Raw genomic sequence first — 15,313 nt, forward strand, 5'->3', positions numbered from 1 at the left:
CCTCCAGACCCAGAGCTACAGTCATAAACCATTGTGATGAGAATCAAACTAGGTCCTCTGGAAAAGCAGTATATGCTTTTAAGTGTAGAGCCATTCCCTCTAGCACCTGTACGATCTTTTTTTTTTTTCAGATTTATTTATTATATTATATGTAAGCAAGTACACTGTAGCTGTCTTCTGACACCAAAAGAGGGCATCCGATCTCTTTATGGATGGCTGTGAGCCACCATATGGGTGCTGGGATTTGAACTCATGACCTTCGGAAGAACAGTTGGTGCTCTTAGCCGCTGAGCCATCTCTCCAGTCCCCTGTATGATCTTTTTAATGAGTCTTCTACACCTCAAAAACTAAAGTTAATAAACACCAGGTTGAAAGGGTATGAAAACAATCTCCTCTACATTTAGTAAGACCATCTATATGTAAGTTTCCAATTCGCCTCAAACGTCTCTAGATGCCTTTTTAGGTATATTATATTTTTATACATGGACCTATCAAACAACTGAAAATAATTTAGAAGCTAGTCTAAATATTTTCAATGTAAATCTTCAAGTTCATCAGAAAATGTTTATAATTCCACTTTGAATCAACTTAGGAATACTTTTATGCCTACCATTATATCTATATAAAAATTTCCATGATAATCTTCAATGCTAACATGTTTTTCTACAATTTTATCAGAAATATTTTCTACATAAATCTTCAATTCTATCATGTTTCTATTCCATATTTTAATTAATTTAGCAATGTTTTACATGTCTACCACTTTACTCTTTAATTTTCCATGAAAATTGTAAATTTGAACATTTTTTTCTATGTATCTTTTCTATTTTATCTGAAATATTTTCCATGTAAATCTTTAATTTTATCATAAGATGTTTTTACTTCCCTTTTCAAGAAAAAAAAATAAAAATAAATTAAAAAGGTATTTTTATACATGGACCTACTATCAAACAACTGCAAACAATTTAGAAGCTAGTTTATAAAGCCATATGCTACAAATAACCATATCTTGAATAAGTATGATACACCTGCAATCAGAATATTGAGGTCTAAGAGGACATGAATGGGTCAGTTCCATTCACTGCTTTGCACTAAGTTTCTCTATGATCTAAGCTTATTATTAACAAACACATGCTACTCTTTGGTAAAAAGGAAAGAAAGTGGAGGAAAGGGGCAATGTGACCTGGGAGTTGTTCCTCGCTTCCATTCCCATGATGGCCACGACTAACTCCAAGGCACAGAGAAGTGTTGCTTCTATATGGAGTGCCATTGCCCACCTAGAATTTAGGACTATCTACTAACAGAAAAGGGATTTCAAAGTCTGTTAATTCCCATCACAGGGACTAATGTAAAACTCTAGTCATTAAAGGTAAAAAATAGATATATGGGTTGGGGGTTAGAGTTCAGAGGTAAAGTTCCTGCTTCACATACTTCAAGTCCTGGGCACTATGAAAGAGAAGGGAGAGGGCATGGTTATGCTTGAGTTTGACAGTGGAGATAGTATCATTCTACTTTTCTTAAAATTCCATGTTGAATATCTTACACATATTAACTATGCTTTAAAGACAAAACCTTAAAATATCCAGAAATGGGAGCTTAAAATTTTAGCTTTAATCCTAGCACTTGGGACATGAATGTCAACAAAAAGGCAGAGTTCATAGGGCTCTAGCGGAGGACCTGAGTTTGTTCCTCAGCAGCCACGAGCAGCACCTGACTCCACTCCAAGGGCCTCATGCCTTCTGGCTCCCCAGCGCCTGCACACACCCACAGACAAACATTTAAGTAAAGCATGTTATGTTACTGAGCACTTCCTGGAGCTCCCCCAGCCTCACCTTCCTTAATAAATCTATGTGCTATAAATTAAAATGGGGAGGGCTACTCTGCCATTTTTAATCTAGTCATTCCTTTACCAATCTGTTTCATTGCATAGCATGAAGCATTTTGCCAAGTATAAGTTGTTGATTAAGCCCGTCTTGGTGTGAGCATGCTTATGGATGTAGGTGGGTCACCTAATCCAAGAAAAGGATTTTTTTTTGGTTTTTCGAGACAGGGTTTCTCTGTGTGGCCCTGGCTGTCCTGGAACTCACTCTGTAGACCAGACTGACCTTGGACTCAGAAATTTGCCTGCCTCTGCCTCCCAAGTGCTAGGATTAAAGGCGCAAGAAAAGAATTTTTGCTTTAACACATGGGTGGTTCAGACACAAAACTAAATGAAGATATTTGTTCATTTTTCACTTAAACCATTTACTTATAGACAATATGCTGAATATTTAATGTCAGGCTAAAACTACAATGTTAAAATAGCCACTGTCATTTAAAGGCTCTCATATGCATCCAAACGTTAATACAAGTACTAATCTTAAACAGTCACAAGTCTAAGCCACATTTATTTGCACATATATAGTAATGGGCAACAGATACTCCAGGTCCATACAAATTTATAAACAACAAAGTTAGTAATCACTTGGTACACTTGTGTGTTATCTTGTTTACATATTCAAGTCTAGGTGAACCTCCTTCATTGTGTAAACTTCCATACAATACTTTCTTAAACAAAAATTCTTGAAAACACAGATTGGCGTGGTTCAGTTACAGCCAACAGAAAAGACAAGACCACAAAGTCATAAACCAAGTTTAGAGGATTTTGTACCCGCCCCCCACCACCCAGGAGGTGAGAACTATAACAGATTACACACTATGTTGTTATCACACAAGTAGCCGAGGACAAGAGAAATGTTGTTCTATAATCATGAAATGACAACCAAATCATACGGTTTAAGTTATCCACCAACTAAATGGTTTAAATGAAAAAACAGAAATGCTTAAAAACTGTAAGATAGGAAATAATTAAATGCTTAAAAAAAAAAAAAGAGAGAGAGAACTATTCCCCGTCAAAGCTGTAAAAACCTGGTAACTGTTTTCAGGCAAATCAAAGTGATGAAACCTTCAAAAACATCCTAATCATGTTCAGTATCTTGTGACAAAAACTGAAAATGATATAAAGGTATTTATTATACAAGTGTCAACAAGGACATCCCAAAAATAAGGAAAGATGCATATTTATTTCTACAAAAGCAATGTATGATACAGAACATAAAGGAACAGTTTAAAGATTTACCTATTAAAATATACAGATTCTGACTGAAGATAATAGGGTATTTAAAAAAGATGACAAAGGATGTTAATCTTTTTTTATTATTATCATTTTTACATATTTTGGAACCTCACATAATTTTGATAAATAACTCTTACAAAATTATGCAAAAAGTACAAGAATGTCTGGTAAACAAACAGTCTGTATTTTCCAAAAAGAATTTTTACAACATGCAATTCTTAAGGCAGCATCCTCTTTACAAGGTAATCCTTTTATTCATCAAGAAATCTTCTGCTGCAAAGAATAGGCTAAGCAAGCCTGGCTTCTTCATTAACGCCTTTTGTCTTTCCTGTCTGATTTTCGGTCTCTTTCACTTCTTGACGATCTTTTGCCTGATCGACTACTCTCTGATATAGACCTTTTTCTGTCAGATCGGGAATTCTTATCCTTTGATCCTTTTGTATCTCTACTACTACCACCTTTTGAAGACTTGTGACTTCTTTCTAGTCCTGAAGTATCCCTTCGCTTCCGGTCCACGCTCCTTCTGTGCTTTCTATCTCGGTTATGTCCTCGGCCCCTACTGCGACTCCTACTTTCACTGCTACTGCTAGTGCTGCTGCTGCTGTCTCTGCTGCTGCTCCCACTTGTGCTGGAGCTGCTACTGGAGCTGCTTCGACTACTACTGCTGCCACTGCTGGAGCTGCTCCCACTGCTGCTACTAGTAGAGCTGCTACTGGAGCTGCTGCTGCTGCTGCTGCGACTCCTACTCTTGCTGGTTTTATTCCTTGCTCGCCCTCTGCTTCTGCTCCTAGTCTTATTTTTGCTTTTGTTCTCTGAATGAACTGTCAAGACTGGCTCTACAGGCACCTCAGGGAGTTTTACAGACTCTACAGGAAAATCCTTCCGCTCAGGTAGTAGATTCCCCTGCTCCTGAACAACCTGAGGTGGAGGCTGCAAAACAGCTAATGGCAAAGTCTCAGGCTGACAGAGAGGCTGGGACTGGAGTACAGGCTGGGGCTGAGAGTGGGGCTGAGAGTGGGGCTGGCTCTGGGGCAGGGGCTGAGGTGGGGGCTGAGGCTGAGCCATAGGCTCAGGTTGGGGCTCAGGCTCTTTATCTTCTTTTTCCTCTTTTTCCTCAGACTCCTTTTCCACTTCCAGAGAATTAATATTCTCTTTTCCAGGAGAAAGAGATTTACATTCTTTATCTGGCTCAACATCAAATTCCATCTCTGGCTCCAATTCCTTGCTAGTTTCATTTTCTGAAGGCTCTATACTTTCAACTTGATTCGTTTCCATAACTTCCTGCTCAGCAATTACATTTTTGACACTTTCAACCATCTCTAGCACATCCATAACTTCTTCTGGCTGACTATCCTGCTGCTTCTCACCTTCTCTTACCTCAGTCTCCTCCTCCATCTTAACCTCCATTTCCTGCTTTTGCTCCTCCTCCTCCTGTTCTTTTTCTGCATCGCTATGAACTATACCTGCTTCCTTCTCCTCTTCCTCTCCTGCCTCCTCTATTTCTACATCATTGTGCTGATTACCTGTCTCCTCCAACTCTTCCTCTCGCTGAGCCACCTTACCCTCTTCTTGTTCCGCCTTCTGTTCTTCATTACGCACCACCTGATGCTCTTTTTCCTTCATTGATTGTCTTCTAGGCCTAGCCTCCATTTTATTTATTTGTTCTGCAAATTCGATGCGTCTACCTTCAAATAAAGCTAAACAATAAAAATTTATATGTGTAAAATTTATGACAGTTAGGAAAATTCAAAATATCAATTTTATACCAGGTCAAAACCGGTCCCTGTTGCCTAGTCATTTTTTTGAACCTCTCAGGTCTTGCTTTAGGGTGTAGGGTTGAGAACTGAACTCAGTGGTAATGCAAACATCCATAAGACACCTCAGACCTAGGAATGCTATTCACACAAACCTAGACAAAACCTGAGCGAAAGACAGGCACACCTTCTCTGCTGAGTCTCATGCTAGGTGGAGCTTAACAACCCTCTTTAAGGCAGAGCCATTGTATAGTTAACTGTTCTGTTCCCAGGCACAACAAAATGTCCACAGCCAATGCCTAGCCCTCCATGTGAATACCCAATATAGACTTATGTTTGTTTTGCCTTATTTCCGTATCATTCTTCTGTGTCTAAGATTTTAAAACACAAAAATCTTTGTTTTTAGCAACAACAACAACAACAACAAAAAAAACCCCATGTCTTTTTAAGATTTAATTATTTATTTTATGTGGACACTGTTTCTGTCTTTGTATACACCAAAAGAGGGCATCAGATCCCATTACAGATGGTTGTGACGCACCATGTGGGTGCTGGGATTTGAACTTCTAGAAGAGCAGTCAGTGCTCTTAACCGCTGAGCCATCTCTCCAGTGCCCAAAACACAAAAACGTTATACAAAGTCTTAAAAATGAGTTTCAGGTTAAACTCAATTATGCAGGAAATATTCCTGAACTCTGACACCACTATCAATTTCAGGAATATCAAAAAAACAACCACCCAAAACAGAACTATAAAATTATTTCTTAAAAACGGGCATATGTGAATATATGGTCTTACCACTAAGAAACATCAATAGACTTCACATACTTACCATTCATTTTTCTCTGTGACTCTTCTATTAGCTTTTGGGTAGCTGGACACATTCTTCCAGGAATATAGAATAAATGGGGCTTTGTCTTGGTTCTTATGTACTTAATAATCTTAGCGTTATGCTCATTCCATTCTTCTTGCTAAAGAAAAGGTGAAAAGGTCAATGCTTTGTAAACGTGAACAATTATCTAATTCAGGATTTAAAACAGTGCTTACCAGCTGCGCAAGCTCAACCTTCTGTTCCAGAAGCCGCAGTTCTGTCTGTTTAGCACGTCTCTCCTCAAATAGTTCTCTCCTCTCATTTTCAACCTGCTTTCTCTCTTCTTCAGCCTGAACTTCAAGTTTTTGTTCAATTTCCTGGCGTCTCTTTTGCTAAAAGTAAGTAATCGTCTTTAGTATAAGTAAAAGATAATCAAGGTTTATTTAGTTCAAATTTAATTACAATAAAAACACACACACACACATCTTGCTTACTTGAAACTTAAACTTTACTATGTACATTTACTTGTTTGTTCGTTCTTTCTTTCTTTTTTGGTTTTTCAAGATAGGGTTTCTCTGTGTAGCCCTGGCTGTCCTGGAACTCACTCTGTAGACTGGTCTTGAATTCAGAAGTCCGCCTCCCAGGTGCTGGGATCAAAGGCGTGCACCACCACTGCACGGCACTTGTATACTTTCATCATGTTATCTTCCATTTAATTTGAAATTTGTATTAAGGTCTGCTTGCAATTTGTGTTTTGGGAAATGGTGACTGAGGCATTTTCTCACAAATATCTAAATTTTAAAGTCACTAGTCACAGCATTCTATTGCATCTTAAGTTTCCTTAATAAAATTTCACCTAGGTTTTCCCGGAATCCATCCGTCCCCACCTTACCAACACTGGGAAAACAGTGCTCACTACCACTTCTAGGTTCCATGGGTTCTGGGGCTGGAACTCGGGTCCCTCATATGTGCACGATAGGCATTTTACAGAAAGCACATGAGGATCTTAAACTATTTTTTCCAATTAACAAGATGTGACTCAAGTTTTAATCTGTTTTTCTTAAATAGACTCTCATGTGGTTCAGGCTTGCTTCTGACTTTGTAGCCAAGTCAGCCTCTCACTCCTAAATATTATCTATATGAGCAACAACTAGCTTTTGAGACAGTCTTGCTAAGTAGTCCAGGTTAGCCTCAGTTACACTTCTGAGATTACACGCACATACTACCAAACCTTGTAGAAGTCCTAATTTAGCAAGTAATTAGTTGTATTTCCCTCTCTCTATTAAAAGAAAACATTTCTTCAAACATGAGATACACACCAGAGTATAATATGTACTCAGCAGCTCAGAGTACATATTGCTCTATCATGAGAACAGAGTTTGGATCTAATAGCCATGTTAGCAGCCTGGCTATCAAACACACATAACTCTTACTCCAAGAAGCTAAACACCCTCTTCTCACTCCTTGGGCACAAACGTGTGAGCATGTGTCCTTGCTATGTCACACTGTCACACACTCACACATGCACACACATACACACACACTAAAAATAATAAAATAGTGTTTGCGACTTTTTGTGGTGTTGAGACAAGGTCTCACCATGCTTCACCAGCATTACTGCTCACTACACATCCCAGGCAGACCAGGAACTCTTGGTTCCTCCATCTTGACCTTCTGAGTACCGAGATCTATAGGCGTGTATCATCACAACTGTTTGGGTAGTCATTTCGTATTCTCAAATTGAATGCTCATTACCCTCCCACTCTAGCTGAATCAGAATTTCCCTTTCTGTTAGTTTCCCTACAGAAGCAGCTCCAGAGACAAATCTGTAGCTGTACTAAAATAAAGGTTTATAGAAGCAAAACTAAATACACTGTAGGGGGCAGCCTTTTCCTTCAGGAGTAGTATGGATTGCTTTGGGTGTGTAATAAAACTCAATTACAACTCTTGAGCAGGGCCAATGTCCGTAATTCTAGGATGTAGGAGTTGGGAGGCAGAAAGACCAACTGTTCAAGCCTGGACTACATGAGGCCCTATTCCAAGAAGATTCCAATGCTAGTATGATGGACACACATAGGTACGTACGTACATACATACATACCAGATAAATAGATGTAATTAAAAAGAAATCCCTGGGCTCTCCTCTTTCATCCATAGGCACTGTACACATAGGGTGTACAGACAGACAGACAGACACACACACACCACCCATTCACATAAAGTAAAGGCAAAAGCATACTATAAAGCCAGGCATGGTGGCTTACGCCTTTAATTCCAGCACCCAGAAAGCAAAGGCTGGCAGGTCTCTGTTCAGTCTGAAGTTAGTTTGATCTACACAGTGAAACCCCCATTTCAAAAACCCAAAGGTGGCTAGGAGGTGATGCTGGTGCATGCCTTTAATCCCAGCACTTGGAAGGGAGAAGCATCTACAGAGCTAGTTCCAACACAGCCAGGGCTACCCAAAGAAACCCTGTCTCAGGAAAAACAAAACAAACAAAACAAACATCAAAAGAATCCCAGCACTTCTAAGGTAGAGGCAGGAGCACCCAGAGTTCAAAGTCACCCTTAACTACATTGTGTATACCAGATTATCCAGAGCTTCACATCAAAAGCCTTTGTCAGGAAACCAAAGAGATGGGGCTGGAGAGATGGCAAGAGCTAACTAACTGCTCTTCCAGAGATCCTGAGCTGAATTCCCAGCAACCACATGGTGGCTCACAACCATCTGTAAAAGAGACTTGACACCCTTTTCTAGTGCATCTGAAGACAGCTACAGTGTACTTACATATAATAATAAATAAATCTTTTTTTAAAAATGATTAAATATTTAAAAAAAGGAAAAAAGAAAACCAAAGAGAACATTCAAGCTCTTTAAAAAGAAAAAAAAAAAAACATTAACCTATTTGGTAATGAGTAAATGAGGGAAAAAAAAACCAAAAAACAAAAAGCACCAATACCCGTTCAGTAGCAACAGTAGATTCTTGTTTAAACTTTTGAAGGGTGCCCATCAACAAGCCAAATATTCGTCGGTTCCTAAGAAACAGAAGAAGAAAATCAACGACTGCATGATCTACCCCAAACTCAACACTTTCTAAGAGATCCTATAAGCATCTCACTATGTGTAATTTCCCTTAATGCTCTCTCTGACATGGTGAGCAGGTACCTTTGCTTTCCCTTTTCATCCATGTTTTGATCCTGGATAAGGTCTCTACGTGTGCGTTCTTTGGAGGTAGCTACAACAGAAGATTGCAGTGCTGGCTATAAAAGAAAAGAAAATATCAGTGATTTCCTGCACTTGGATAACAAGCTTTTCAAAACACACTAAGAACTGTGTTGGTCCTCTAATATTTAATTTCAATACCTTTTTAACATCATCGTCTTCTGGGTCACTTTCCTGGCGTGATTCTCTTCTTGTCCGACGCTCCCCACCCAGCCTAGCACAGGAAAAATAATCTAAATGACCACTACAGAATAGAAGGCATAATCAAAGGTGAATGAGTGTTCAGGCATAATCAAAGGTGAATGAGTGTTCAAGGACCCATCTCCAGAAAACATTCTATTTAGTTTACATTTCATTTACCATTTTCTTGTCACTGGGGGAAAAAAAAAAAGGAAGCAAGATGCTCCAAACCAAATTTTTTGCTCTCTTATCATAGCCAAACATTTCCTGGGTGTTTGAAAGTACAAAACAGAAAGTGTTACTTCTTCCAATCTCACTGACTTTTGTAAAAAGCTGGCTAGCCCAGTTCAAATAAATACTAATGACACAGAAATATCCGTAGTGTCCTAGAAAACAAGGTACATACTGATACTTCAGACATCTTTGAAAGCATACCTACTGACTGCCCCTTCCAAGTCTCTCTGTTTGGCTGGGGGTCCTCCTCCACTATCTGAGAATCCACGCCTGCAATGAAAAACATCCAACATAAAGCTCGAGAAAAATTAGCTAAACTGGTGTTCCAGTTAGAGAATCTAGAGGTTAGATTCCAGGTTAGGGAATTTAGGTGATTTCATAAAAAAAAAAAAAAAAAAAAAAAAAAAAAACCACCAAAACACACACACAAATGAAGCAAACTTAAGCAAACAATTACATCAAAGAATTGCCTTCTTCTCTCACAGGGAACAACACCCTACCACCAATTACATTCTCCGATGTCAAAAAGCCTTTACAGAACTTAAAAACACAAATAAGTTTATATGAAACTGTTCTAATTAATATTCTCCAACCTCTACTTCTGCAATACATTTATTAGAAACATAGCAGTTAACACCTACGAAAGACCTTACCTTAGCAATAAACTACCTCGTCCTCTACCTCCACCAGGACCAGAAAGGGCCAGCAATCTGGCTTGGATGGGCCTAAAAGAGAATTATAATCAGTGGAAAAGTCCTATGTAGACATATGAATGAGACGGCATCATATAACTTCCACAGATGTGGTACATCCTAAGGAGAAATGAACACCAATAATTCTAAAAAGACCGTTTCAGAGCCACTTCTTCGAAACGAAAAACTTCAATCCTCTTTCTTGTTTCCCCAAGACCAGTGTGAGGAAAGACCAGTGTGAGCATGTACCTCGAGACTGCTACATACTAATAAGGCTGATCAGGTCCTTTCTGCCAACCTCAAGGGAAGGACACCCAGGCCAGCAGGGAGAGGCAGCCACCGCTTGCTTCCCTCGGTGGTCTCGGGTTTGACCCGGGTTCAGGGCCGCAGCGGTGGAAAGGGGCTTTGTACTGCAGTTCCGGGCCTGCAGCGCCAAGGGCGGGAAGCCGTGGTCTCGGCCTTCCCAGGGGCGCGGAAACCATGCCGCGCAGCTAGGCTCGCCCTCCATTCGCAAGCACTAGCACCCAGTGCCCTAGGGCGCAGGCATGGCGTCTCCCCGCCTAACGGAGTAGACGGCTCGGCCGCCGCCCGAGAAACAGGCCCCCTGACCCCAGTCGGCCCACAACCGGCCGGCTGCCCTCTCTTCCCGGTTCGCCCTGACCCGAGAAGTGCCTCGCCAACCTCTCAGGTTCCGTCCGATCCGTACCTCACATCATTCGGGTCCCGCCCGGTGAGCTTGCGGATATTCTCGTCCACATTCTTGAGGCTCTCTTTGGCCTTTTCTAGCTGCTCCTGCAAAGCTCTCACGGCGACCGCCATCTTCTCTCTGCAGCAGGCTTCGTGACTGCTCTACAGGCCGCGCAGCGCCGCACCGTGCGCGCCGCTACACGCGGAAGGACTGACAGCGCGTCCCAGCCAATGACCGCAGGATTTTTTTCAGGCCTCAACCACCCAAGGACCGGAAGGGGAAGCAGCTTGCAGAACCGTGATTCTGGACCAATGAGAAGCCGGCAAGTCACTCAGCCCCTCCCCCCGCCACCTGCGGTGGTTGTGCTCCAAAGCTTGCGCAGAGCCTAGAGGGATTACGTCGGTGTGATAGGTCCAATCTCGGGGGTCTGCAAAGGCATCCCCCTTAAACATGATATGTCTCGGACTTCATAGTGATCTTAAACACTTACTAGCACCTATGAGACGGAAGCAACTATACATTCCTATTTTCCTTCCCCAAGAGATTTAATTAGAAAAGGGCTTGGCAAGTTATGGTTGCTGCGCATGCCCAGAGTGCAGGGACGCGCAGGCTGCCTTCCATTAGTGAACGGAAACTCCAGTCTTCATCCTAACAGCTAATAATTATTGTGGACACTGAGATTCGCTTTGCATGCCTTAGTCGTTAAAAAACTAGAAACGTGAATGAGATAGTTCTTAATGATACGGAAATTGAGGCTGAGGACAGGTCAGATCTAGATTAAGAGGCACTTTATATTCTGATCCTGAGCAAAGTGTTTCTAGCAGGGCCTAAAGCCTGCTGGTATAATAATGGATCTGGGGAAGTTGCCAGTATTTTCCTCTGTGTTTTCTACATTCCATTGCCCTACCTGCAATGCCAATATGGAAGCTGGTTTTGTACTTGAAATAGAGGTAAGCCTTTTAGTTCAGAAAAATGTTACACAAATACAAAGGTCAAATCCTTACAAGTTTGCTCCCTGAAAAGGAATGACAGTTTTTGTTTTGTTTTTAGTAACAGTAACTTGGTGTTACCCTGTATGCTATTTGTGTGGAGGCTCATAACTGGATAGGTGAGGAAAAATTTCATTATCTTATCAATGTTACAGCACCTGTCATCTACAAAACGAATAGCATGACAGCCAGGGATATGCAGAAAAACTCAGTCTCGAACAAAACCAAAACCAAAACCAAAACCAAAAAAAAAGAAAGAAAGAAAGAAAGAAAGAAAGAAAGAAAGAAAGAAAAGAAAAAAAAAAAAGCCAGGTGGTGGCACATGCTTTTAATCCCAACTCTTGAAAGGCTGAGGCAGGTGGATCTCTGTGAGTTCAAAGCCAGCCTGATCTACAGAGCCAGTTCCAGGACAGCTGGAGAACCCCATCACAAAATACCCTGAGAGAGAGAGAGAGAGGGAGAGGAAGGGAAGGAAGAAAGGGGGAGGAAGGGGGAGGGATGAGTTATTTGTATATATAAAAGACAGGATCTTTTAAATTTTACTATTATTTTTCGTGTATGGGTGTTTTGCCCTCATGTATGTCTGTACAACTACATGCATGCACGATGCCCTTAGAGACCAGAAGTGGGGGTTGGATCACTGGAACTGGAATTATAGACAAGGTTAAGCTATCATGTTGGTGCTGGAAACTGAACCCAGGTGTCCCCCTCCGCATCTGCATATATATTTATAATACATATCACACACACACACACACACACACACACTTAGGAATAAAATAAATGTTTGGCTTTGGAGAGATGACCCAGTGGTTAAGAGTACTTGGCTGTTCTCCAAGAGGACCTGGGTGTGGTTCCTAGCACCCACAGGACAGCTCACAGCCATCTATAACTCCAGTCTAGGGAACCTGATAACCTTTTCTGGCTTTCATAAAGACCAGACACACAAATAGTACTTATATACACATGCAGGCAAAATACCCGTGCACATAAAAAGTAATTAAAAATTAATATTTAAAAAATGTTATGAAACTCCTCCAGGCTGCTCTGAGAGTGGGTCTGTGTCTTACATCTGTCCCTTCACTGCTGAAAATCTCTGCTTTGCTCCCCAAGTGCTGTGATTCTAGGCCCACACCAGCATGTATGGCTTTTTGCTGGAACGTTTATGTTTGATTTATGTGATGAATGACATAAATGAATTTAAACATTAGAAGAGATTATTAGGAAAACAAACAAACCCATGTAGTAGTATTTCTAAATAACAATAATTCCAAGTTCCTTAGAGAGATGTGCCTAGACAGATTTCAGGAAAAATATCCTTTAGGTTCTCTCTCTCTCTCTCTCTCTCTCTCTCTCTCTCTCTCTCTCTCTCTCGTATTGGGGAAGCTGGGGTAGGAGGTCCTACAGCAACCTACAGAATAAAGGATATTTCTTACTTCTGCAGACTTTAGAGCTGTGGTCTCAACCTTCCACGTAGGTCGCCTAAGACTAACAGAAAACACAGATATTTAAATTACAGTTTATAACAGTAGTAAAATTACAGTTATGAAGTAGCAAGAAAATAACTTTATGGTGGGAGGTTCCCTCAGCATGAAGAACTGTATTTAAGGGGTCGTATCGTTAGGAAGGTTGAGAACCAATGCTTTCGAGGGGAGGGGGTCCCTGAGCTTAGCAGTTTAGTGATGGTAATAAATAGAATATAAGGTCATAACCCAGGTTGCCTAGGGCTGGAGCATCAGTGAGTCGGTCCTATTCTTCTGCTCTGCAGTGGAGTGTATACACATTATGACTCCAGGCAGCACCAGTGATCCATTTTTTTTATTCTGTGAAGAAAACAACCTGTGAAGGGCAAGGGAAGGAAAGGGTTATTTTGGCTCACAGTTTGAGTGCACACTCCACCATGGCAGGGAAGACATGCTGGTAAGGCCCTAAGGTGGCTGGGCCCTTTGCAACAGCAGTCAGGAAGCAGACAGGAATGAATGCTCAGCTCAGTTTGGAACCCCAGCCTTTAATAGCATAACCCACATTTAGAGGAGGGTCTTCCCCACCTCAATTGCCCCCATCTAGAAACCCACGGACAAGTCCAGAGGTTTGCCGCCTAAGTGATTTTAGATCCTGTCAAACTGATATTAACCATGACACCTACTATTATTACAATTATAGAACTGTCATCTGAAAATTCATTTGAAACAATGTAACATTGGGTTATTGTAACCAATTTGAGAAGACTAATGTCAATAAGAGAGACAATGAAATAATTGGAAGAAAAACCTATTTCATGAATTCCCAAGCAAAGAAGCAACTAATCACATAGCTGGCAGAGTAGTACTGAGAGTCCAATGTAGAAGGAACATTAGTGGCTGGAGAGATGGCTCAGCGGTTAAGAGCACTGACTCTTCTTCCAGAGGTCATGAGTTCAAATCCCAGCAACCACATGGTGGCTCACAACCATCTCTTCTGGTGTGTCTGAAGGCAACTGCAGTGTGCTTACATATAACAATAAATAAGAGCCCGGCGGTGGCACACGCCTGTAATCCTAGCACTCTGGGAGGCGAGGCAGGCGGATTTCTGAGTTTGAGGCCAGCCTGGTCTATAGAGTGAGTTCCAGGACAGCCAGGGCTACACAGAGAAACCCTGTCTTGAAAAAAACCAAATCAAAAAAAAAAAAAAAAAAAAAAAAAAAGGAACATTAGAAGCCATGAGTATGACCAGTGCAGGCTGGACCTCCAAACAACCAACCAAACACAAACAAACAAACAAACACAGCCAGACTAATCAGTCTCCGCAACACCAACATATTTGCTTAGCATGCAGGAGGCCCCGTGCCAGGCGCATGGTGTACATCTGTAATTCTAGAATGTAGGAGTTGGAGGCAGAGGGATCAGGAATTCACCACCAGCCCTAATACAGGGCTGATACAGTTAATACAGGATGAGACCCTGTGTCAAACAAAACCAAGTGAAAATTGAAAGAATCTTAAAAAGTGTGGCATGACCAAGCATGCATATTTGAACCTGTAGAAATTGCTCTAGCACAGACCCTTGTGTACATCGTTTTTTGCAGTGGCCCCTGTAAAATCTTCAGGCTCTTTTTCCCCTGCTTTATTGAGGCAGGGTTTCTTTGTGTACCCCTGACTGTCCAGAAACTAGCTCTCTACACCAGGCTAGCCTCAAGCTTAAGAGATCGTCTTCCCTCTGCCAGCACTTTTTACCTAGTCCTCGTAATGACTATATTTTCCTATCTAAGTGTATCTTGTGGGTTTTGTTCTTATACCACTCCTAATTGTCCCTTAAATCCAACTCCCCCAAATCTTCAAAGGCAACATGGCTTTTTAGGCTTTTTTTTGTTTGTTTTTGTAAACTGCGTTTAATACACCGAATTCTGATCTGCTATTTGTAGTCTGAGGAGGGTTTAGAAGCAGGTGTGATGGTGCAAACCTTTAAGTCCTGCACATGAGAAGCTGAGGGAGCCCAAAGTTTGAGGTTAGATTGAGCTAGGCTGGCATTGAACTCAGGGATCTGTCTGCCCCTGCATCCTGAGGCCTGGGACTAAAGGCTTGGCTACCACCAACCACCTGGCAAAAAAAATAAAAATAAAAATAATATATATACTTACACATATACATGTGTAT

At 41.2% G+C, this 15,313-nt stretch overlaps 1 protein-coding gene across 1 annotated transcript; it reads right to left on the reverse strand.

Moving 5' to 3' along the window:
- Nucleotides 1-2,369: 2,369 nt before the first annotated feature.
- Pnn (pinin, desmosome associated protein) lies at nucleotides 2,370-10,922 on the reverse strand. The gene is made up of 9 exons (XM_052185802.1): nucleotides 10,712-10,922; nucleotides 9,967-10,038; nucleotides 9,515-9,583; nucleotides 9,041-9,113; nucleotides 8,843-8,937; nucleotides 8,637-8,712; nucleotides 5,916-6,071; nucleotides 5,701-5,839; nucleotides 2,370-4,812 (listed from the first exon to the last, which is right to left on the reverse strand). The coding sequence occupies exons 1-9, from the start codon at nucleotides 10,822-10,824 to the stop codon at nucleotides 3,425-3,427; spliced, it is 2,181 nt and encodes a 726-aa protein (XP_052041762.1). The 5' UTR covers nucleotides 10,825-10,922; the 3' UTR covers nucleotides 2,370-3,424.
- Nucleotides 10,923-15,313: the final 4,391 nt, after the last annotated feature.

This window comes from Apodemus sylvaticus, chromosome 6 (genome assembly GCF_947179515.1).
Source record: "Apodemus sylvaticus chromosome 6, mApoSyl1.1, whole genome shotgun sequence".
Classification (NCBI taxonomy): Eukaryota; Metazoa; Chordata; class Mammalia; order Rodentia; family Muridae; genus Apodemus; species Apodemus sylvaticus.

Coding starts and splice junctions, on each gene's coding strand:
- Pnn (XM_052185802.1), bottom strand. CDS start 10,824: ATGGCGGTCGCCGTGAGAGCTTTGCAGGAGCAGCTAGAAAAGGCCAAA. Junction 9,584..9,966: donor CGAGGTAGTTTATTGCTAAG/GTAAGGTCTTTC, acceptor TTTTCATTGCAG/GCGTGGATTCTCAGATAGTG. Junction 5,840..5,915: donor AGGTTGAGCTTGCGCAGCTG/GTAAGCACTGTT, acceptor CCTTTTCTTTAG/CAAGAAGAATGGAATGAGCA.